Here is a 24,785-nt window from a genome sequence, read left to right on the forward strand (position 1 = left end):
CACCATTCAGCAAAGAGGAAAACAAGCTATCCAGAATCAAGGCATACTTTCTATGCCTAGATATGCCAAGTTTTATTAAAGGAGGAAAAGAATGATAGCATACCCATCACATCTTCCCCTCCACCCCCCATAACCTCTTATTCAAGTTGTTTCTCCCCAATTCCTAACATATTCCTTTAATACATTAAATTATAAATCATATTTTATTTTATTTCTCTTGGTTTTGGAAGATTCTTGTCAAACTCACCAGTTGTTCTTATACCATGATTACATACACAAAAGCATCACAAAACAGCAAGTGAAATTTAGTATGCATAGCCTTTGACTATACAAGCTTTCTGGGGGGCAAAATGCTCTTTGAGGTTGTTCTAAACTCTCTATATAGAAATAATCTATCAAGATCTACAGAAATAATCGGTCTCTATGTATCTCCCTATATATAACTCTTTATATAATCTAAATGTGGTTGAGGAGACCTTGAAGTACTGTCTCTTAACACACAGCAGATGCCAAAAATGAGTATGATTAGCCAACAATATCATCTTGAAAACTATTTTAGTTTTGCTGACTTCATCTTTAAAAGTATCAAAAATAGGAAAGAGTCAAACAAATGTAGCAAAAATAATTGCACAGAGAGATTTTTAATGTGTTCAAAATTAAGGAATAGATTATTCTCTCTGAAGAAGAGATGATTAAAGAAAGATGCTTGTGATATATAAATAATGACTAATAGCAAAAGATAGCAATTTATATATTTGTATAATAAAAAACAGGTGATTCATCTAAAGGCAATGAAAGTAACACATTCTGCAAAATGCATCTGAACAATAATGATTCATTAATTTAAGATACTTTTTTGTTTAGCACCGAAATGTAAAGTACTATTTCCATGCTCGCAATATTCATTAAAAAAATCAAAATTAATGGTTAAACCCTGTACTTTAAAGAATAGACATTGAATAATTGAAAAAAATTCTTAACCGCTCAATATACAAAAAGGGTTTTAGCAAAATCTACAGAACTTGGACACAACAGTGAGTAAATGTTTTGATGATTACCTTAGACATGCAAGCTGTGGATGGACATACACTGCATAACATAGTAGAAATACATTGTCTTAGGTTTTGAAAACACTGCTGCAAAACTTAGATACTCATGGAAATTATTTGTTAAACTATCAGATCTGATGCATAACATACATTTTTTAAATCTAAATGTCTTCCTTATTCATTTTATATTCCAAATCAGAAAATTTGCTTTTTCCTGAAATTAGTAGCCAAAAGGGGCTTTAGCCACAGCTAGCCTACTCAAGTATATATAACTTTGCTCCAAATTCTCCCCCAGCACCCCAAGAAGACAAATCGTGTTCTTTCCTCCTTGGACATTACCTGCACCTTGGGAGAGGAGCCTCAGCACCCGGTCCACATATGAAAATAGCAGCATGACTGCCTTAAAGGTCACTCCACCAGGGCACTGTGGTGGAGCTTCCATAAAGATGTAATTGCATTTGGGCCCTGAACTTCTCGCTTCAGTATATTCAGATACTCAACAAGCTAAAATTTTCTGCAGGAAGTACTCATTAAATATAAGTTCAGTGGAAAATGTTTAGATCCCTAACACCTAATTATTTACATACAACCTTTTGAATTCTAGGAGGGTCACTAATTGAATAAAAATGCTTATCTTTTTCCAGAGGAAGTGTTAACTCTGCTCTGCTACTGTGTAGGCAAGACAGATGACTGCATACAGCTGAGGAGAAAGAGGCAGGGGGGCTGGCTTTTCCCCAAGCCCCTCTTGCTGCCGGAGGGGCGAGACGCAGAGGTGCCAGAGCCCCAGGGAGTGCTGTGCAGATGGCAGCGTGTGCATGTCGAATTGCAAAACAACAACAGAAGCAGGATACCAGCTAACACAGAAAGGAAGCAAAGAGGAACAAGAACCTCATCATTATCATCCTACAAACAGCAATGACAGGAGATCTTAGTTTACCGACTTTTAACTCCTTGCCCCTCTAGAAGTGGAAAGCCTTCAAGAAATACCTGAGAAGTACTGCATTTCAATTAAAGACCAAATTGTGCCTCTCATGGCATGCTAGAGGCTGGCTTAGCTAAGCAGGCACACAAAACACCAGAAGCAGCCCTTTGGCTCACATTTTGCTCTCCCTTGCGGTGTGCCTCTGTTGTCCTAGGTAACAATTCTGCATTGGACCAGGGCTATTTTCTTCACTTACATCACTTAATCAGTTTGGGGAAAAAAAACAGGAAAGAGGAAGCAGAGAGAGACTCCTGTCAACCAGATCTGTCTAACTTTTCTTATTTGACTTAAGTTATAACCCTTCATAAACTATTTGAAAGATAGATTCCTGTTCAGCTGAATCGATTCCTTGTAAGATGATGTACAGTAAAGGCTCTTCTACCCTTAACCATACTCCTGACTCATCAAGTTTTATTAGTGCAACTGTGTAAAGTTTTCGTACTTAACAACAATGATCACCTCAATTTCCTGTAACAGCATTTCTAACTTGGATTGATCTGCAGCAAATTGCAAATAAGGTGCTCACAAGAAAAAGTTATAAATACTATAATACAATATAAACTAACTGTCACCACATCAAAAAGGAATAAGGCATACTGCTTACCATCTTCAAGATGCTCCTTTAACAAATTAAGTGTCTTCATGATTAAGCCAGGAAAGATGAATTTTCCTTTTATATCTCTGATTTCTGCCTTGTCTGACACAAAGATCTTCTAAGTTCAAAATACTACTACTACTCACTTTTCCTTTTACAGACAAAAAGGTTTGCCAGAGTCGGAATGAATCTGGAAAGACAGGCAGCTTTCTGTATCTGCTTAACTGAAAATTAGCCAGCACAATGATGTGCTCAGGCATTGTCAATGACAAATCATTCACTGTCCTAAGTAGGATGCATTTTTTTAAAGCACATACTGTTAATTAAAAAAAAATTGCACTTACCTGCTGTCGAATTTCTTCTTCCATCTTTACTGGGGACCCCAGCTCTGCAACTTGTTTGACACCCTCACTAGCATATCCTCCATACTCCCAAAGGATGTAGTTCTTTGAGTGGGAACTACCAATGATTGCCGACCAATGGTTGGTTCGTCCTTTCAAGAAAGAAAAAAAGAAAAAAAGATTAGAGTTCATGAACATACCGGCTTTTGTAACATCAATACTCGCTACCATCAAGACTGCCTCAAAGCATAATCCATAGCCTTTTATTAAGGTGAAAGGTCTGAAGCGCCCAATCTTCATGAGTACTGAGTATTTTCACGTGTTGCATGCCATCGGTTCTCACTAAAACAATATGCCATATTTTTTGAGTAATAAGAACAAACCATTGAACTACAGAAATATAACATTACAGTAAATATTAGCTATAATAACAAAACACAGAGATGGTGAGAAAGATTGTATTTCAACCGAATAAGCAGCCCCCTGAAACAGATAGGCTTAGTATAATTCTTCACTTAAGCTTCTTCAGGGAGTTTAAGAATCCTTTTAATTTTAGGTTTCCATGTAAAATATTTTTGTGGATGAAACTTAGAACAGAAAACTTCAGTGGTCACTCAAAGATTTAACAGCAAGTCATTTTCTTACCGATACTCTTTTCTAACAGCAGCGCACACTAAGATTTGCATTTGGGTGAAGACAGCAGGTTGCCATCAAATGCTAGATTTTTTGTATAAGCATGACTGTATTATTGTTAAATGTTACAAAGATTATTGTTCATAGCTTTATACCCAACCATTTTCAGGCATGCAAGGAGATATAAAGGGCTTAAAGCCAGAAAACAACTCCAGTAGGTCCCTGTATAAATGGAGGCATAACTTTTGCTTTCTGTGGGCAAATGCTGTCCAGCATTCCTTCCAAAACACTTTTGAAAGAGCGGAGAGGAAGTGCTTTTATTGATGCTCACATACCTATTCTCTCTGCTTCTACATATTTAAATTATATGTGCATCTCGTCTGTTTTTTTTCCCCTTAACCTTTAGTAGGGGTTGCCTGTACTTTAGGAATGAAGCAAAGTAGTGAATTTTGATGTCTCTGTATTTCTTCAGTTTGCTTGCTCAGATTTCTCATGGTGTAAGTGTTCTAGAGTCAGGCAAAAGAACTCCTGGTCTGGTTTCTTATCTCACTGAATGGAAAAAAGAAAAATTTGGAAGTTTAAAGAAAAAGTGTTAGAGAAGTCTGATGGAATTGAAAAGAGAATAGAACAGAAGTAAGGAGTCACAGAAGTCCCCCAGTACTGAAAATAAAAATGAATTCATGTTTGCATTTAAGTGTCAAATAAACAACACTCTGGAAACACATGGGCTTAGAGGAAAAGGATGAGTAAATGAACTGCTCGCATAAGCAGACAGTGCAGTAACAGTGCAAAGACAGACTGCAGGGGGTGAGGAAGACTGATAGAATGAGACAAGGTTTAACATTTTTCTTTGCAATGCAGAAGGAAAAGAGTAACAGTAAGAACAGAACTGGAAAGTACAGTAAATGAATGTAAAATGAATAATGAAGTAAACAAAAGGAATGCAAATTTAAGATGTGAATGGTGAGACAATGAAATTGAAAAAGACAGTGTAGAGAACAGAATCAACAAACTCAGATGTTTCCAACATAATCCCAGGAATACGGAAAATAGATTAGAAATAAAAATGAACAACAATGGTAGGAAAAAAAAGCCTAGAAAAATTCAGCAATCAGAATAAATAGACGAAAGGAGGTGATCTAGCAACATAATGAATAGAGCCTCTACAGTTTCCCTAGTGCTATACTTGGACCAAAACAAACCTACTGAGCTCTGAGCTAGAGCAGAACTGAAATTTTCAGACCCCATCCAAACTAATCAGCAATTAAGCCCCAAATGGAGGAAGGAAAAAACTTAAACAAAACCATCCTACAAAAAGGTAATAGCTGAAGAGACTTCAGTGTGAGAAGACTGTTTCTTGATCTAAGATCTAATAACTGCATCTTAAAAAGACACAGGCACCCTGCCAAGCCAAAGAGAGATACTGTCATCCAGCTCCAGTGATGGCCCGTTTTGCCCCTTCTTTCTTTCTGGCCCGCAGGTCTGTCTATCTCACAAGCCATAGGGTGCAGCTTTCCCTGAAATGCAGTAAGTGGCTCTTACCGAAACTTATTGAAAGAGAAGGTTCCACATAGTCTCTTCAAAAAAACCCCATGTCACTATAGAGAGGAACCAGAGAGCCTCAAGTCTTTAGGACAACATCCCCCCCCCAAAATGAGTGGCATCTCTTTTATAGGTGTTTGTCTTCAAACAAACTTGATGCCCATTCTGGAATAACCTGCCAATGCTGCCATTCAAAGAATACTCTCATCCTTAAGCAAGAATGGACAATAGCAACTAGGGACAACAGGTGGTGACTTTGCATTCACCAGGCTAAAGAAAAGGAAGTTCACTCACATGCCACACTCTAAAGAAAACACCTTGTATAATTAGTAAAACCAACAGTGAAATGTTCCAGGTGCTCTGAAACTTTTCTCCCTCCATATCCAAAATAGGGCAAGAAAGTCTGAAGTCATTGCAGTCAGAGACCATCCTATTTCAGTGACCACCATTAAAGCTATCAGCAGTGCAAAGAAAGCAGCTGGCCCACCTACTTGCCCAAATGAGCAGTTCAAGGCTCATTTGAGCCTTGCCAAAGGCCATATCCGCACTAAACTTTCTACAAACCTGCCCAACACTTGCAAATTTTACTCATCACCATGAACCTCCTGTTTCTGTGAGAATGAAAAGACAACTCAATATAATTTCTTAAACTTTTTCCTCTAAACACTAGAGAAACTCTTCAGTAGCAAATAAGCTGGGTCATGCATTAGCAAGGGCCAGAAGTATTTTGTATCACCAGCCCTCTGGTCACTACCCAAATTTTAAGATGGCAAACAGAATACAGACAGGTTTTCAATGGTCTTATTTCACTTCCTTTATGTATGAGTAGCTCCTCAACTGATACAATTAAATGCATATTTTGCATATAGACCAAGGTGCCTGCACATATGAAAATGTATTCTCTGATGTATTTTGTAGACTGGCCATGTGAAATCACGATGGAGGGCATGAATATTCCCATTATCATTCCCAGAAACAATAAATGCTTTTAAGCCACAAAGGCATATGTAAATACAAATCCTTCTGGCTAGCAAATGTGAAAGGAAATTTAATGGTTCCACTTCCTTGAACCAGATTTAATAACAGATAAAGTATTCAGATTCCAGTAGTCCTATTATCAGGAGCTATGATAGCTTGTGAAAATGTAGCAGAAAAGCATGCGCGCTCTTCTTAAGTCCTGTTCTGCAGAAAGCAAAATTATTTTATGAATTATGTTTTGAACAAATGGCCCTTCTAAGGCCATTTATATGCCTCTCCTCATTCACTCTGTGGTTGGCATGCTCAGAACAAGATTATGCTGCAGTGGTTTCATTCTCAGCAACGTTTTATGAACTCAGCAGCTCTGATGACTCCTAAACACACAATATGTATTTAGACTTAAGGGAACAGAGGTATTTTAATTGCACTGGTGTAATAATTGTAAAATTATTCCTAATCCATGGAATCTGTGAAAACCTAGAAATGGTCTCCTGTAATTCAAAGCTTTGCCCAATATCTTCCAGAAAATTTTTGTCTGACAGCAAAAGAAAATACATTGTTTGGCGAAAGCAGTTCTTCAGAGAAAAGCTAAACAGAGTTCCTATTACTTAGAGACTTTTAAGGCAAGTCAGAAAATAAGTAAAAAAAAAAAAAGATGAGAAATATAAAATTTATAATCTTCTATTTCAGTCATGCTGATGACATAAGAACAGAATAGAAATTTTTCATGTGATGGCTTCACAAATAATAAGTGATTTACCACAGTCCATCATGAATAGAATTTCATTTTAATGTAAATTGCCACATGAGTTCAACATTTTAGAGAATAATGTTGACAATTGGTTTTCATTTTTAACACCACTACATCTGGAGAAAGATCTTTTTCTTAGCTTTCAGGAATTTCAATGTAAAATGTTATCAGCTGTTATCACTGGGCTTAATCTTGCTAACATTACAGGGTTATTTCTGCGCTCAAGTGACTCAGTGTGTTCCAATTTCTGAAGTAAAACATATTAATATACATCACTACTTTGCAATTGGGGAGAGATAGCAGTATATACAGTCTACCATTATGGTGAACTATCGCAACTTGCTTACTTTCAGTCATGCACCCATACTCTTAGTGTGTTCATTGACTTGGATTTTTAAAAAGGACATTTTTTCAGGTATTATCTCACTAAGTCACAGTAATTTTATAGTTTTCAATCATTTTCTCATGCCCTATTTCTAACTACCAGCTAAATCCACACAAATAATGCATATAGTGTGTGCCACTTAGCAGATACATAAATCATCCTATAGCCTAAAAGAGCATTCCTGCAATTACTGGCTCTTTGGCTTATTTCATCTCCCATGTATTATGCTGATAAATCACATTTGAACTATGCTATGTTCAACCTAAAACAAGAAGTATAACAGAATCAATGTAAGCAAAATCACTTACACTGTTATAACTATGAAAAAGTTGATATACAAACCACCTCTGAATTACATGACGACATTCTGACATGGTGACAGTAATACAAAAAAATTCTACAAAAAAAGGTTATAATAAACATCAGCCACACACAACATAACAAAGTTTAAAGGCCAATAAATGCGACTCATTCTCAAAACATTTCCTAGCCTTTATTGTCACAGACTGTTGAGCCAATAATTAAAGAATAAATGCCTAATATGCATGTTTTTGTAACTTTAATTTTCTGCAGTTATGTTGATTATTGCAACAGCAATATTGATTCTGTAGTTCAGGAAGCCTCTTGCGAAGTTCAACCACTCTCACAGTAAAGATGAGTTTTCTTGTGTTCAAGTGGAATTTCCTGTGAAAACTTAGTTTGTGCCCATTGCCTCTCATCCTGTCACTGGGCACCACTGAGAAGAGTCTGACCCCATCCTCTTTACACCCTCCCATCAGCTATTTGTACACATTGATAATATCCTCCTGAGCCTTCTCTTCTCCAGGCTGACCAGTCCCAGCTCTCTCAACCTCTCCTCATATGAGAGATGTTTCAGTCCCTTAATCACCTTAGTAGACCTCATCACAAAGAAATCTTGAAAACATGATCTCATATGCACCTCAAAGTTCAAAGCTTTGGCAAATCACTAGAAGTCAATTGTGAGGCATATCACTTGCAGGAAGATGCATGAATTTCCAATATTTAGTGTTAGCAGTACTGCATATATGTCATAATTTACACTCCTGATGTGTAAATAAGTAATATTTTGTATCATAGGACAAGATCCAACCCCCATCACAAGTCCTAAAAGAATAATACTCACGTGGAAAATCTTTCGGATGTGTTTTTTCTGACCAGTTTCCATAAAAAGTTAGCCTGTATTTAGCAGTTCCGCAGGCACAACAGTCTAAAATTGGTTTGTCAGTCACACCTTCTGAGGCTGAGGCTGAAAAAGCAGCAATGAAAGTACCTATTGAAAATGGTTACAATTCAACATCAATCAATGAAAACAAAATTACAACAATAAATACTTCAGTAAGTAAATTTGAGTTAAACACTTTTTCTTCTGTTTATCTTTAATTTGGGGCTACATTAGAATAAACAAGAACCTTGAAATATCTGGATCGTATTCATGGGTGGATGTAATAATTCAAATCCATGTTTTTAAACACGCATGTGCCACTATGATTTTGGTCGCCTTCAGATTCAAAACTGGGGTTTGTTTCTGGTTATCTGATTGATAAGATCTCAAAGCACAGTATGCACAACTTTCTGGCCAGCCAAACCACATAAATTCTCCAGCAAGATGTAACGACCAACTGCAACAGCCATCCTCTGGGACCTCAGCTGGACCTCAGCACACACACAACAGAAATGATGCTTCTGCATACACACACTCCTGCTCACAAATGATTCTGTGGCCAGATCTGATAAACATCCCATGAAGAGGGCAGCTGGGAGCAGAATAATTCCAACAGCTCTTTTGGCTTCAATATCTCCAAAGACTTCTCAAAGAGAGAGGCAGGGAGCAGACATCAGGCTAGATGAGTTGTTTTCCCACAGCACAGCATTCCTACGGCTATCTTTCCTGAGGGTACTTCAGCCCTTTAGCTATACTATGACCAACAGTCTCCTGGACACATGATGCTGAAGAAGTATAGAGCCAGGAAAGTTGGATGCCACTATCAATTCCCTAAACTCTACCTGTCTCCTGAACAGGCCTTGTAAGAGCATGGGTCATGAGCTAGATGAACTGTTCCAGCCTGGATGTCATGGTCCTAAAATGTTCAACTCTGAAGAGCTTATCAGATGTGAACCTCAAAGCCAAAGCTGAACATAATCCAAAAATTTTAATCTAATCCATATCCTCAGTCTAAGTCAAATTACAGTAGCACTGTATTTGTGTCAATTAGTACATGTTCATGAAAACTGGCCAGCAATAAAAAGTCATTCTGTCATCTGTACAGAAAGGTTAAGGACTTGATCACATTGTCTCTTGTGCAAGTGAGCACAAGAAGTCTTACTGAAGCACCTGAAGGCAAGTTACATACGTTTCTTCTCAATAGAAAGGAATCATGTACTTCCATCTACTCTGAAAGGACAAACAGCAATTCTGTATTGACCCCAAAGGCCCAAGCATATATTGCCTGTGCCTGAAACAGAAACCTTTTGTTATTAAGACCATGTGCTTCTATGTTTTCCCTCAGTAGTTAGTGACGTCAGGACACAGATCAATACAGAAATCCCCCAAACTGTAAACAGTCCCAATGGCCTTCTCCTTATCTAATGTCATATGCAGACTAGAAGAACAGCGGTGTTGAAAAATGTGAAAGCTGAATTGTTTGGGCTGTTTTTAATGTTTTAAATAGATGAGGGTTAATACTTCAAATAGATTGAATAGTTAGCTATGGCCAAAGACTCCTTCCCCATCAGGGCTGACTAGTGCCAACTAACATTCTCCAAATATGACACTAATATTTAAAAACACAGCAAAAGTTAGTAAGTACAATGTTGACATAATTTCCAAGTACAGATACAAATTAAATTTATTTTAAATCCCTAGCTTTTATTTAATAGCCCTGCCTTTTTATATTTCAATCCTCTTTCTTTTCAGGAATATGAATCAAACCCACGGTTGTTGTTTACTCTGATGGCTTTTTACATCATATTCAACACTGAATGGGCAATATTATTTTCCAGCAAGTCTAGCATACATTTTTCCATATTTGAAACAGCACAAAATTATGACATATGAGTTTCTTGGCTACAGTCAGAGACTCCACATTTATTAAATACAATTAAATACTTTACTGGCACAAATTCAGCTTATTAAAAATGAAGGATAGCCTGGTAAGTACCTCAAAAAGGAAGCAGCTTTTTTGCAATTCTAAACTTGCAGGGAGAAGAAATAGGAATTATCCCATAAAAATTATCTCTGCACTTCTGCACAAAGTTATTACTTTTCAAAGAAATTTAGGAAGTCTCTTCTGGAAAGAATTATATTATGTGATGTGAAAGTTAAATCAAAAGTTGATAGACATGCTAGCATCAAGGGAACGGACAGTAGTTATTACACAGAAGTTAATAACAGACTCCTGCTGCTGCAAAGATGAAATATCTGCTAAAGGCAGACAACCAACCCTAACATTTACAACTGTAGCATACATATATTTACTTACTTATGGAGTAACAAAAGTAATACCATCTGCCAGCATTACAGGATGTAAGGGTCACTTTGCATATTTCATTCATTTTTTAATATGCTGTGTATTATGAACTGATGAAGGATTTCATAAAGTCCATGGAGAATTTAGCTACAAAATTCCCCATAGTTTTCAAAGGGAGTTTACAGTCCTGAGGTACTTCATAGAATTCCCCCCAAAATATGTATATATTGCTATGACAACCCTGGCTTTAAGAAGCCAGCATGAAAATAACTACAAAACACACTAGGAAAAACAGGAAAATGAGATTATCTTAACTTCCTTCACTTAAACAGACTTCCTGGGGAAGAGAAATTTACATATGCAGAAACACAAAGACTATCACTAAAAGACAATTCTACCTGTTTTTCCTTCCTCATGTGAATTTTAAAAACCTCTGCTATGCTGAGGTTTAGGCAATGACAGCCTGGAAGTAAAAGGCTTTCACACACAGATTGGGGAAAAAGGTAAAAGGATCATGTTTAGGGGAAAGCAAGGAAGATCCAGATGAACAGTATACATGGTAAGGAAGAACATGATTAAGCAGGAGATCCCAAATTTGAAGGTGGATGAGGGCAGAAAGATGCTTTACTTCATCTTACCTTGTTCACAAATTTTTTTGGTGAGGGAACCTTCATCTTGAAAATAAATTATGCGCTTCTGCACAATACTGGCTCTATAAAGAAAAAAAAAGTTTAAAATGCATTTATTCCTTTAAAAAAGAAGCTAAAATCACAAACTAGTAAAAGGACAGAACTGGACTACTAAAAATCTAGGTATACTAACCGCTACTGATAATACAAACAGTACTACAGATAGCATAGTATTTCAACTTGCAGTTGAATTTCATTACACTTTGCAGAAACTTGAAATGTTGTTACCTTTAGAGAAGTGATCACAGTCGTATGGTGGAGGTCGTAATGCTTATTTTTGTAAAACTGTTAAAGCTAGATCAAACTGAAAGGAGTGCAGAAAACTACAGCTTGCCCTCATTCATAATAGGGCTTGCATCATGTAAAGGCCAATGTGGTAAATGATAATCCAGGCAACCAACCAAGGCTGTGAAAACACAGAGTGAAACAGAGAAAAACGACATTGCCTTTCACAGAGAGCAAGAGCATGACCTGCCAGTGTTTGGTGCAGGGGAACTCCTAGGCCTCTTTTGTAGGAGCGAGTGTTTACGCTAGGGATAAATACAAGCCTGCTGCAAATAAAGTGAATGAAACCTAGAGTTAGTTAAATGTGTCTTATATTAATACGAGAACTGTTGTGGGACAATTTAAATGGTGCCAGAAGACACTGACCAAGTATGTGAGAAGCGGAATGAAAGCTTTCTCAGATATCTTTTCCAGGGTTTCCAGAAAGAAACAGGAAAAAAAAAAATCAGCTACTAGTAAGAATATGAGTCCAACAACAGCCAGCCTGTGACAGCCTCTTAGTTTTTATGGCTCTTGCATTCAAAACCAAAACTTGAAAGATTTTTGGATGCTACACTGCAGATGAGAACCTTTTTCTTCACACAGACTCATTAAAACACCTACAATTTTTGAAACATCATCAATCATGGTTCTTATAGCACTATACCATAAAACTGGCAAACAAGCACTTAGGATGATTAATAAAATTTAGACTAACAGTCCCCTGAGCTGAAATGTATTCACATCATCATAACTCACATTGTCAAGATAATTTAATATCTCATACGCCAGCCAGTTTAACTTCTTATATGCAGCCAGTTACTAGAGGAGGTCCTCAGGGATCAATACTAGGGCCAATAACATCTTTATTAATGGTCCTGGCTGATGGGCTGGAATGCAGCCTCAACAGGTTTGTGGATGATACCAAATTGGGGGAGCAGCTGGTATGCTGGAGGGCAAGGCTGTACAGAGAGGCTTTCCCGGCTTGAGAAATGGGTTGGCAGAAACCCCATAAAAGGTCAAAGGCAAAGTCCTGTATGTGGGCTGGAATAGCCCAGGCGCAACAGTACAGGCTGGGTACCCACTGGTTAGAGAGCAGCTGTGCAGAACAGGGCCTGGGAGCTGGGCCTGGTGGTGGACAAGCTGAACAAGTCAGCGACAGGTCCCCGCAGCAAAGGTGGCCAAGAGCACCCTGAGTTGCAGAGGCTCCTTAGCGAGAGCGTGGCCAGCGGCGCCAGGGACAAGATCCTTCCCCTCTATTCAGCACTTGTGAGAGCACATCTTCAGTACTATGAGACGTTTTGGGCCCCCAGTACAAGAACGACATTGACTTACTGGAGTGAGTCCAGTGGAGAGCCATCAAGGTGATTAGGGAAATGGAGTACACAATAAATGAAAACAGGCTGAGACAGCTGGGTTTGTTCAGTCTAGAAAGAAAAGGCTAGAGGGGGGAATCTTATCCCTGTCTTTATCTAATGGAAAGATACAGAAAAGACAGGGCTAAGCTCTTCTCAAAGGTGCACAGTGATACGATGCAAGGCAACAGGCAAGCTGGAAGATGGGAAATGCCAACCAGACATACAGAAAACCTTTTTCACTATGAGGGTGGTCAAGGTGATCAAACATTTGAACAGGTTGCCCAGAGAGGTTGTGCGATCTCCATCCCCGGAGATATCCAAAACTGGATCAGAAAAGTCCCTGAGCAACCTGATGCAACAGCACCTACTTCAAACAGGAGAGTGAACTAAATGAAGGGATTCCAGAGGTCCCTTCAAACTTAAATTACTCTGTGATCCTATGTATTAAATACCATTTTAATGTAAAATGCAAAACACACCTACACTGAAGAAAAATAAAAAAGTTTTTGGTAAAGGACTTCCCCAATCTGCACACATCAAAAACAGTTTGAGTATTTAATGTCAGAAATACTTCTTTTAGAAATAAAATGTAGAAAGATTTTTTGAAGCCTGAAGTTCGCTCACTCTTACTGCTGTAGTTATCTCATGCATGTGAAACACCAAGGGAACAGTTTCTTTTCTAACAACAAAATCTTCACAGCTTTCTGAGTCAGTGTCTCTTCAGCTGTGTTTGAAATTATGTATGGAGTGAATCATCTTAATGAAGCCAAAAGGAGTTTTGTTACTGATTCTAACTGGAACAGGATTGGCATCTAACATGAATGCATAAATACCCAAATTAGGCACATAACATTAGATATACTCAGATACAGTATTAAATTATTTTTAAAATATTTAGTTTTGATAATCAGCTTGTAGATTAAAGACTGACCAAAGAATCTGATCAGTATATTTACCTGCTTTTTATTATTACCACCTTTTATTGCTTATTTATGGTTCTGACATAACTTTTATTCCTCTGTAATAGTTCTGATTTTGACTAAAGAAACTTGAGTTTTGAGGCTTATAAAAACAGACTAAAAATTAAATTGCTAATTTTTACAGAAAAGTAAGAAAGTTTTAAGAACTTACACAAGATACACATCCACTTAGTCTGCATAATTCCTTTCTTGCATTTCTAATCTGCAGTGCTGTCTGAACTTAAAGGGAAGGGGAGATCCAGATGGTTTTCCTCTATATACTTACAGATTTAATGGAATTTTTAACTGACTTTTTCTCTCTGTGACTATCAACAAAACCAACCCATCAAAATGGGTAAAGGAAAATCAGCCCCCCCCAACACATCACATATTTCATAGTTTACTATGAAATAAGAAAGAAAAAGAAAAGAAACGACTTCAAAACCTGTTTGAGTGTCATTACCTTCAAAATGATACTTTGAGATTTGTGTTAAAGCTTTTGCCTCACCATATTAAAAGGAAGAAAACCATATATGCTAGAAGCAAACTCATTTCCTTTTCTATACATCTAGTAGCACCTGTTTTAGCCCCTAAAATGGAAAAACCCTAAAAATGTTGTTTATTATTATTTCTGTTTTGCAGTTCTCAGCAAAATGAAGGAATATCAGGTAGCTTCTGTAATATGTGGCTTGGCAATACAACTCAGGAATGCTGACAGGTTGGGTACCAGTCGGTTGGAGCCCTTGCTCTGTCTTGGTTTGGTTGGAGCGTGAGGGGGGGATCTGCCCTGAGGGAACTGCCTGGAAGGAGATGTTCCCTCTCCAGCACACTTGCCTCAATGATTGTGCCATCCTGCTGAGAAAGGCTGCACGGGAGTCACATGTATTGCACTTTGGATATTAACAGACCAGAAGTGTCATAAGCCATAAAAATTCAGAGCAGCCTTGGGGATGCTCCAAGTCATCCCAGAAACCACGACTACTTTTTTTCTTTTTTCCATAGAAACAGTTTTAGATCATCTTCCTTACTCCTTTTGTCAAATCACAGCATCAACAAAAATACTCTTTTATTTTGAAGTGCTGTCTGTGGGTGTAATGATGTGACAAAAGAAGTAAGGAAGAGTATCTTTAAGAATTGTTTCTATGACATTTTTTAAGCTTGCATCAAAACCATGAAGTACAATAATAGAGTCGCATTTTAACAAAACAGATTTTGCTGGAGCAGGTGAAGGTATGCTGGATTTGAAAGCTTGTCGTCCTCTTTTTCCAGTTCTATCAGCTTTCAGGGTAACACCTCCTTAGAAGCCTCCTTCTCTAATGACATATATGGAATAGGTTTTAAGCATCATGCCAAGTCAGAGCTGACGTGAACCAAAGAAGTAGTGTGCGTGACACTCTGGTCGTTACCTCCCCCTTCACAACGGGCAGTTCCATTCCTTCCCTACGTGACAAACCACTCTACCTCTTTATCCACAAAGGTGCAGCATAATCTTTTTACGAAAAAGAACATTTTCATACGCTTTGCAGTATTAAATTTCTTGGCTTAGCATTACAACAGCTACAAATGCAGCAATTCCCAGTGTGGGACAACCTTTCTGATTTATACACATGGGAAAGAACTACTGGTACTACACTCAGTGATACTGCAAGAGGTTGCAAGAGGTTGGGAGTAAAAATCAGTATTTAAAAGCCTGTGAGATGGCAGGACAAAAAAATGCTTTAGGAAACTTAACAAAGAAGTTAAATGTGAATAAAAGAAAAAAAAAAAAAGCCTCACCAAGGAAAAATGAAAAGCTCCAGCTAAATCAGAGTCTAACTTTGTCATCAGTCATCAACAGGGGTCAGTACTATAAAAAACTTGCCTAAAATTATTTCTTTCTTGATACCTAACTTCGGTCCCTAACGTAGTTTTGTTTGTTTGTTTTTAAGTATGCTTTTTGTTTGTATGCTGGTATGGTTGTATGTAAGTATGCTGGTAACGTGGTTTGGGCCAACCATTCAAACTTGATATTCAATATTGTATAAAACAGAATAATATTAATGTCAAGTTCATCAGCGTTCCCATAACTCAGCAGTTACATCTCTGCACATTATGACTGCCTTTTCTCTAATACATTAGTCAGCTGGAAACAACAAAAATTACTCATTTACAATTCAGTGCATCCATACACACCAGAATATTCTTCTTCAGTTTTACTCTTAAATTCATTCCACCCATACTGTCAGAAAATACAGTTGAGCAAAACTCCACATCAAGAGCAAAGTATTCCAAATTTGCCTTATGAATATGTTCCAGCTTCAAAAACCTTCTGGTCATCCTTCATATCATACTTAGTTCTACCATTACACGCATGCACAGCAGCTCACTGACTTCAGGACTGATCTGGCCATCATACATAATACAACAAAAAGCTCTAAGGGAAAACACAATTATATATGCTGCTATGTTGCATTTGCCCTCAGAAAAACCCCTCTGTTCTTTGCTTGAATGGTCACAAGGCATAAATATTAAATTTAAAATCTCCAGAAAAAGACTCATACTGACAGGATCATTTCTGACATATACATTACACATCTTTTACTTGCAACAAAGAAAAAACAAAGGAAAAATAAAAAGATGAAGGAGTGAATTTGCCTAGGCCTCTTGAGCAAATTTCAGGTTCCTTAACACCCATTGCTATTTGTGGCCTGTAGCCTCACCAGGTATTTTGTTAGCCACAATTTTTTGTAGTAAGTACCATCTCCTTGGATTTCAAGACTAAGCATTATAAATCACACTGTAAAGAAGAGTTAGAAAATACTGGACAACACTGGTTGGAGGATATATTTACTTCACTATTCTGAGTACTAATTCAGTGTAGCAGACAGAAATCACAATCTATCAAAGGTGGGAGTATAGCTTTTATCAAGCTAGCGAGGCCAGAGCTGCAGTCTAGTCTGATACCACCTGATGGTAACATTCATTGAGCTAACTTGTGATAAGGTCTGATAAGGCGACAATTTCACAGAGAAGGCAGCATTTCTGTATTAACCAACAAATCCTAAATTCAAAACAAAAATAAACAACAATAAACAAATAACAAAATAACAAAAATAAAAACAAAAAATACAACTTGTCAAGCATGGTTTTATTCCTGCTTAAAAGGTCCATGCAACCTGTGTGACTCACCCACCTGCAGAGAGAACAAAGATTGATTCCTCTGGATATTCCAGGGAAGCAAGAAAAGAGAGAGGCAACCAGGTCCCCCTTTTCCGAGTGGGTAGCCCACTTCCCGAACTACGGCAGGAAGCAGCAGATGATGAACTGCACAGGGAAAGGCTATGTTTTAAAACTTCCCGCATGTGCTACTCCTCACAAGTCCTCACTTAGAAAATTAACAAATTATCACTGCTTGACCTCTGCTGATATGCCACTCTTGCACAGCAATCAGCAGAAGGCATATTCATATGTTAAAAGTATATAACAAGAACAATATACTAATTATGTCCATCACCCTTACAGAATACTGATTATTTAGTTGCATGAATTGTACAAATAATGTATTTGATGCTTTCCAAGACCAGAAAAATCTTCACCTCATTTCAGTAACAGTACCTGAAAGTTAAAGCACTACCATGTATGACAGAACAAATTAACAGTCACTGTAAGTAGGCTAACTTGATTTGATATTAAAATGTTTACTATTACTTCTTCTTAAAAGAGGCTTTAATTTTATTAATGTATTTGCCTAAAGAAGTTTCATTTTGGTGCAGGCATAGATAGGACAGATACCTTCAGTATTTGAGGTCAAGTCAGATTCCCTAAATGCACTGTAACCGGACCTGGAACCATCAGAACGAAGAGACCTCCTATTTCCTTAGTGCAGCTGAGCCAGAGCTTTCAGCTTTCAAGAATTAACACCTTTAGCAACTGCATCTCTTCTATCTGGTCTTTTCTAAGAGCTTTCACTGACAGCTGAGCCTGCAGCCTGCTGAACATTCACACAGCTGATGCCAGGAGACACGGGATGTTTATGCTAGAAGACATGAGCGCAGGGGAAGGAAAGAAAAGAAAGGACTAATAAAGATAGAAGGGTTGAGATCGGCAGCTGAGATCTTTCATCCTTCTTCATTCCTAATGGGCAGTATGCAGGAAGAAGGCACATTCAAATTGTATTTGATAACTAGGCAAAAGATCAGTCCACTCATAAGACAAATGTAATTATCAAAGATGGTTCAAAATAATCTATGAAATTATTCTACATCATTAGGGAGGATTTCACCAGGCTCCTCCTCTATGCCTTGTCAAAAATTTGCTGCAATGAATTTGTGGCCAAGGACAGTGTTAGGGTGGTATCTCTGGTTCATGCAGTTGTTCTGGTTGCAAAAATTAGTTGGAGTAAGGATCTACAGCAAGTATTGTTGAAAAATTCTGATAAATTTTTAGAGAACGAAATGAGAAGGAACCTGTGCAGTAGGTTTTTTGTTCTTCATGTTTCAATTCTAAAAATGCCAAAATCAATACATCCTTTTTATGTCTGATTAGCCACCATACCAGCAGCACTGGCAGCACTTTTGCTATAAAAGATCAAAAGAACAAATCGGTTCCAGTAACGTATGAATCCATAAGACCACCAATACCAGAGGTGTGCTAATCAGCCACTGTTTAGGAATGCTTACCAGCAGCTAGGACTATACATAACTTTGAGATATTCACAAGTACTGCCCCTGTTGTGATCCAGTTGTCTTCTTTAAAGTCTGTTCTATCAGGCTCATTGACAGGAAGCTCAGAGTTTCCAATACTTGTTCTGTAGACATTAATATTAATGAACCACGGATTAACCTTAGAAACTTTCAGTAACCTTATCTCTTAACCTATGCTCTAATCAATATGGGAGCAGAATGGCAATGCCCAGTCATTTACAAACAACACCTACACATGGGACTGAGGAAGATTTTGAAGAGTTTTAGTGCAAAATTACAGCACAAATCACCTTTGGTTCACTGATGGAATTTCAAAGTATATGGATGAAAGCGGTACATAAGGTATGTGTGCCTTGAACTGAACAGGACACAAGGAACATCCCCAAGCAGGCCAGCCCAGCAAAGAGACTACAAGAAGTCCTTGAAGTCTTAGGACAACAAAAGGTTCTGTGGGTTGGGATCTTACCTGATTTGAATTATTGTGTGAAGGGAATATGATATTGGATGTTTGACTGGGTTAAGAGAAGGGAGAGGCTGAGTGACAGAAAGCTAATTTTGAATAAGGATTGGTGCAGAAGAGATTTATAAGTGGGGGAATCACCATGGGAATCAGTTGTGAATTAGTCACCTAAAGGCTGAAAGGAATAAGAATCAGAAATCTGAAGGGGACAATAAGGCAGATTCAGCAACTAAAGCAGCAGCCAACCTGGGATATATGATGTGAACAGCAATGGCAGTTACTAGAAACAAAAGGACTAAGACAGTAAAAAGAATTGCTGAACACATTATAACATGTTACATGAAAACTGGAAAAATACTCTTAGAGTTAAGGAAGTAGCAGGAAAGGTTAGAAGCAGGGCAAGCTCACAGTCTAGTCATCTCCCCTCGGTGCAGCAGTGGGTTGTCAGATGTGATTACAAAGAGATTATATACATTAGTTCCCCAAAACGGGCTGTGGTAAAAAATATTGCTTGGAAGTGACTGACTCCTCAGAATGAGTTGAAGCCTTTCCGATAAAACAACATGTAGCAGAGCAGTGGTGGGGAAAAAAATAGGTTTCAGAAGCCTTGTGCCTCTGTGGGACTCCTAAAGCCTCACTGACCCAAACAAAGCTCATCATTTCATGGAGGAAGTGATTACAACTATGCTTAAAGGATCAGGGATTAAGCAAAAGCTACACAGTCTGCATCACCCCCAATCTTCAGGACAAGTAGAGCACATAAACAGAACTATTAAAGCAGGATTGTGAAAAGTAGTAAGTAGTAATGGAAAGGACTAGGATGATAAATTAACCTTAGTATTAGCTGCTTTAGGAAGCAGGCAGGGAGTAGAAACTGGAAGCCAGCAAGTGCAGTTAATTAGATTCTTAAGTTCATCAGAAACTCCTAAAGAGGAAGATGTTTTAGCATAACTGAGACGCATCAAGAGTGATTTGAGATACAGAAGAAAATAGAGCAATGGATTAAGCATAGTAAAGACAAGAAGAGGTCCTGCTTCAGATGTATGGAAAATAGGTAACTCAGTTATGTATTTGAGATTGATACCCAAGCAGTGCAATTTAAACTTTTTCAATAGTCGGTTCAGATTTTTCAGCTGAAGCACAAAGAAAAACAAATCTCCTGATCTTCAAGACAAAATGCAAGGCTTACATATCTGACGCTGCTTTTCATCACTGACAGTCATTTGCTTCCACCAAACATTTACAGAGAAAGAGAGACAGAGAAACACCACACACTTTGAAAATCAAAAACATACAGTTATCAGATACACTGATAGTGAGAGTGTTTTAAAAACCTAGATGTGCCCTGCAATCTTAAGCTACTGCTGATTGTGTGGTAATACCCTCCTGAGATTATCCTACCTGACTTTACTTCCATTGAAATCAATTACCAACTTCAATTTCACTTAACTGGAAGAGAATCAGAGCCTCAATTTCTTCTGATGCATAAGTAGCCTCTGGAAAACTAGAAAATTATAAGGACATCACTTAAAACTATATTCTTGCTGAGCCACGTTTTTTTTTGATAAAGACAATCCATAAAACACATCTGAAAGTATACTGAAATTTGTCTCCTTTTCATGAGTTTAACTTTATTTTATTTATTATTCTGAACATTCTTAGTACTTTGTGAGTAGAACTACAGGTGGTAGAAATATAGACTACTACTTTAAAACTAGCAAGAATGAAGAGCTATCTGTTTTTATTCCATTTATTGAAGACAATGTTATGTCTATGATTTACTCAAGTAAACTACATAAATGCCTGTTTATTAGTATTTATTACCTAAAGTAACTCTGATGAACAAGAAAACTCCCTTATGAACTATCAGAAATGATGGTACCTCAAATACATGGCGTCATCTCTGCAGTATGGAGCCTTTTTCTATTTTGTATATGAATTGCCTGTCCTATCATAAATATATGTTAGCAAACAATTGCAAGGCATTTGTATCATGAGAAAGTACACCTTTTTTCCATGCACAGAACCAGTGTATATTCCATCTTCAGAGAAATCTATTAAAAAAAAAATTATGATAAGCAATCTCTACAGCTTAAACGAGCTGTCGGTACATATTTGGCTTATCACCAGGTGAGGTACACCACCAGTACAGTAAGCGAGCGCAGGTCAAGCCCATTATCCTCATAATGAACAGAGCTGGTTCCTTCTCAAGACACAGGCCCCCATGTCAGCAAGCCTATCTTCTCTGCAGCAAATGAAAACCCAGAAACTATTAAAGAAATCAAGTGTGTTTTCTGATGCATTGCAAGACTTTAAGCTACATTCTGCTGAAGCAGTGAACTGACTGAGCAACAAATCCATTTCTTCAGGAGAGCAGTGCAGAAAGCGTGCAGACTGCTGCTGTTCAGATAGTAAAGATACTTAATGCATATCTAATGAAGCAGAAAAGATTGAAAAAGTCGGTATCTAATTATAACAAGGAAACAAAAGGAATGGTCCACCCAACTGTTGGCTGAATTTTATATTTCAACCCTTTCATAAATCTCTTCAAAAAAAGTCAGGACAGATAAGTAGAAAGACACTAAGAGTCAATTGAACAGTCCAGTTTACACAAAGAGCAATTCATTTCTCGGTGATTTTTTTCCTTCTATCATTTCTAAAAAATTACAATAACACATACAGCTGCCCCTTTAAGGAAACAAATTGAAATTAGTTCAGTAGTGGTTCATATGAACAAAGAATCAAGATAAACACCATGTTCAGATTCTGAAACTCTAATTTATTTAATACCTTACTCTTGGAGTGTTTCCAGTTAATATATTTAAATCCACAAGAGAAGCTAAATACTATAAGGATAGTAGAGTCTGACACTTTGTAAATTCAGCCATTTGTCTTTCATACTGAAATACAGCTGTGCTTGAAATTTTAACTATAAAATGTTCTATGCAGAGCTGTTCTAGATTTTCATGGCCGTGCAGCAAATATTGAACTCAGCAAGCTAGAAAAATTCTGCTAATGCAGAAAATCTTATACATGTTTAACTTCATGTTTATTCATATGCCCTGAGAAAAATGCATAGTCTTTAAATACCTAATCGGATTATATTAGGAAGGTAAAAATGACCAGTAAGACCTGCCATCTTTATGACTAATTTAAATTAGACTTTGTAACATTTAAGAATTGCCATAGGGCAGTAGGCTTGAGACTATATGCTCCTAATTTCAAATCTCTTTCTTGAATCTACACCCATTTTCAGCAACGGGGGATCTTGCCAACATATTCTAACTGCACATTTTATTAAACCATCTTAGGCACTGGTCACATACTGGATCAAGTCTGTGGTTACTAAAATTAAAAGAGAACCACAGCGTATTAGTTAGCTTTTTCAATATCTCACTTCCTCATTCCTGGGACCGCTTTGCCCCTCACTTTTGTTGATGTGAAATGAGACTACTATTATACTACAGTGAACAACATGTACGAGTATGAGATCAGGCCCACCGATGCCCTAGTTTGAACATAGAAACAAAATCACTTTCACTGTAATTTTAAGAAACAGTAAGATATTTTGATCCATAACTAAAATATGCATCTTAAAAAGTTACTCTTTGTTTTCTAAGACATACTACATGAATACCTTCAAATCTTGACATAATAATCTCTTCCTTAACATGACTTATCATGCACTGAGAAAGCTTAATTTCAGTTCATGTAATTAAAAAAACTGATTTAGAACATTCAACAGTCAAAAATATGAACACACTTCTGAAGTCATCAACAGTGACTCTGACTTATGTTTTGAAAGAAAATCAAATTATGACTATCATGATTATTTCTATTCCTTTCCTCTCTTTGTTTCTCCTCAAAAATTGATAACGGCATTGAAGTCAAATTAAACATCTGTTTATAAAACAAACCAGAGCGCTACTGACAGCTGCTGCAGAATGGCAAATCTTCTACAGCTGTCAGACTCAAAATTAACAATGATTTTCATTTACAAACAGCAAACAATAAGAAAATGATGGAGTCTTTTTTTTTTTTTTTTTTTGGCTACTTGAAATATATGAAAATGTAGACCTTACTAGAGACTGAGCCAGAAATAAATCAGCGTTTACTCTAATTTATCTCCCCACTTACTCAGAGCAAAATTCAGACAAAATCAAAGTTCAGTTCAAGAGAGTATAGGAAACTTTCCTCCGTAGATGTCTTAATCCTTTTGCTTTTTTCCGCAAGGCTATGTAAATGCACGTAATAAATTTTTGAGGATTTATCCTTCTCCAATACAAGTTATGGTAAATAAAAAACATTTTCTTGATTTTTTTTTAATTTATATGGCCTTTTAAGGACTTAAAATATACTGATACATCAAACTAGCCAATTTTCAAAGTGTGATTAAAAATACTTAGTACCAATTTCATCAGAATTAGATGGCATGGATTTTTAGACTGCAATGTTAAATGTTTAAAACAAACAGATTTGCTTTTTCATACGGTTGGAACTCAGTTGGAACCCACAGAACAGCTTAAAGTTCAGGGAGGTCATGCATATTTCAATACTTTCATTAGTAACTTGAATAATGGAGAGAGCAAGTTACTGACTGCAGTCAACATCAAGCTAAGTGTAAGCAAGGTTGATCAAAACACAAAACAGTTCACAAATTTGAGGAATTCTGAAAAAAAACAGTAATTGAATAACGTTAAATACAAAGTTCTAGTTTTAGATAAGAATAATTGCACAGAGAGGAACAGGCCATTGAGCCAGAAGTATTCAATAGCAGGATAAGGGAATTTTGTGGATCAAAAGTTGAACACAAGTAAATGTTATTCTCCTGTGGAAAAAAACAGCAGACACCCCAATGAAAGCACTTTCTCTAAGACCACATGGTGTCATTCTTTTGTCATATGTAAAGCATCCATAGGATGATGCCGCCCAGTTCTGGGTACTACAACTCAAGGATATGGATTATTTGGAGAAAGTTCAGAAGAGACTAATGAAAACAATCAGATATCTAGAAATTTCTCTATGGGAAATATGATTGAAGGAGCTGGGATTGAGTAATCTAGAGAAAAGACGACTGAAGGAAGATGCGGGGTGAAAAGAGGGCTAATGAAGGAAAGGACAGTACTGGAGATTAAGGGGTACCAGAGGAATCATTTCAGCAGAACAGTAGCAATGAGAGGTAAGCATTGGTATCGGTTCCCTTATCGGGACTGTCACGCCTCCATTACTAGATGTTCAGAACAGCAGCGATGGATAAGTGTTGGCAAGGGGCAACTCAAGCAAAGTCAATCCTGTTGCTAGACACCAGAAGAATTAGGTATTTCACTGACATCCCTTCCATCATCATTTTCTATAGCTTCTCTATTTACCTTGAATTTTCAGAGCAGAAAGTGGAATTACTAGGAGGCATTACCTGACTTGCTACTTCATATGATTTTTGTAAGTGCATGATTTTAACACGTATTTTAATGAGTAATTAGCAGTCTCAGAATATTGCTGAACATGTAGAAGAAGCAAGGAAGTCCGTATCTGTAAGTGTTAGGAAATAAAAATAACAGTTTTGTATTGTGCATATATCTTTGCTAAGTACCAAACATGAATCCATTTGACTTCTGATCAATTCTGTGTT

The 24,785-nt window shown here is 37.3% G+C and overlaps 1 protein-coding gene across 1 annotated transcript in view; it reads right to left on the reverse strand.

The window, feature by feature from the left end:
• The window catches only part of SPON1 (spondin 1), a 206,921-nt gene that overhangs the window by 133,385 nt on the left and 48,751 nt on the right, over positions 1-24,785 (reverse strand). Inside the window, exons 4-6 of the mRNA XM_067296173.1 lie at positions 11,383-11,456; positions 8,401-8,523; positions 2,971-3,119 (exon numbers count right to left, since the gene is read on the reverse strand). Of these exons, the coding sequence (XP_067152274.1) occupies positions 2,971-3,119; positions 8,401-8,523; positions 11,383-11,456 (346 nt within the window). The remainder of the gene's footprint in view (positions 1-2,970; positions 3,120-8,400; positions 8,524-11,382; positions 11,457-24,785) is intronic.

The sequence above is a fragment of the Apteryx mantelli genome, chromosome 4 (genome assembly GCF_036417845.1).
Source record: "Apteryx mantelli isolate bAptMan1 chromosome 4, bAptMan1.hap1, whole genome shotgun sequence".
Lineage (NCBI taxonomy): Eukaryota > Metazoa > Chordata > Aves > Apterygiformes > Apterygidae > Apteryx > Apteryx mantelli.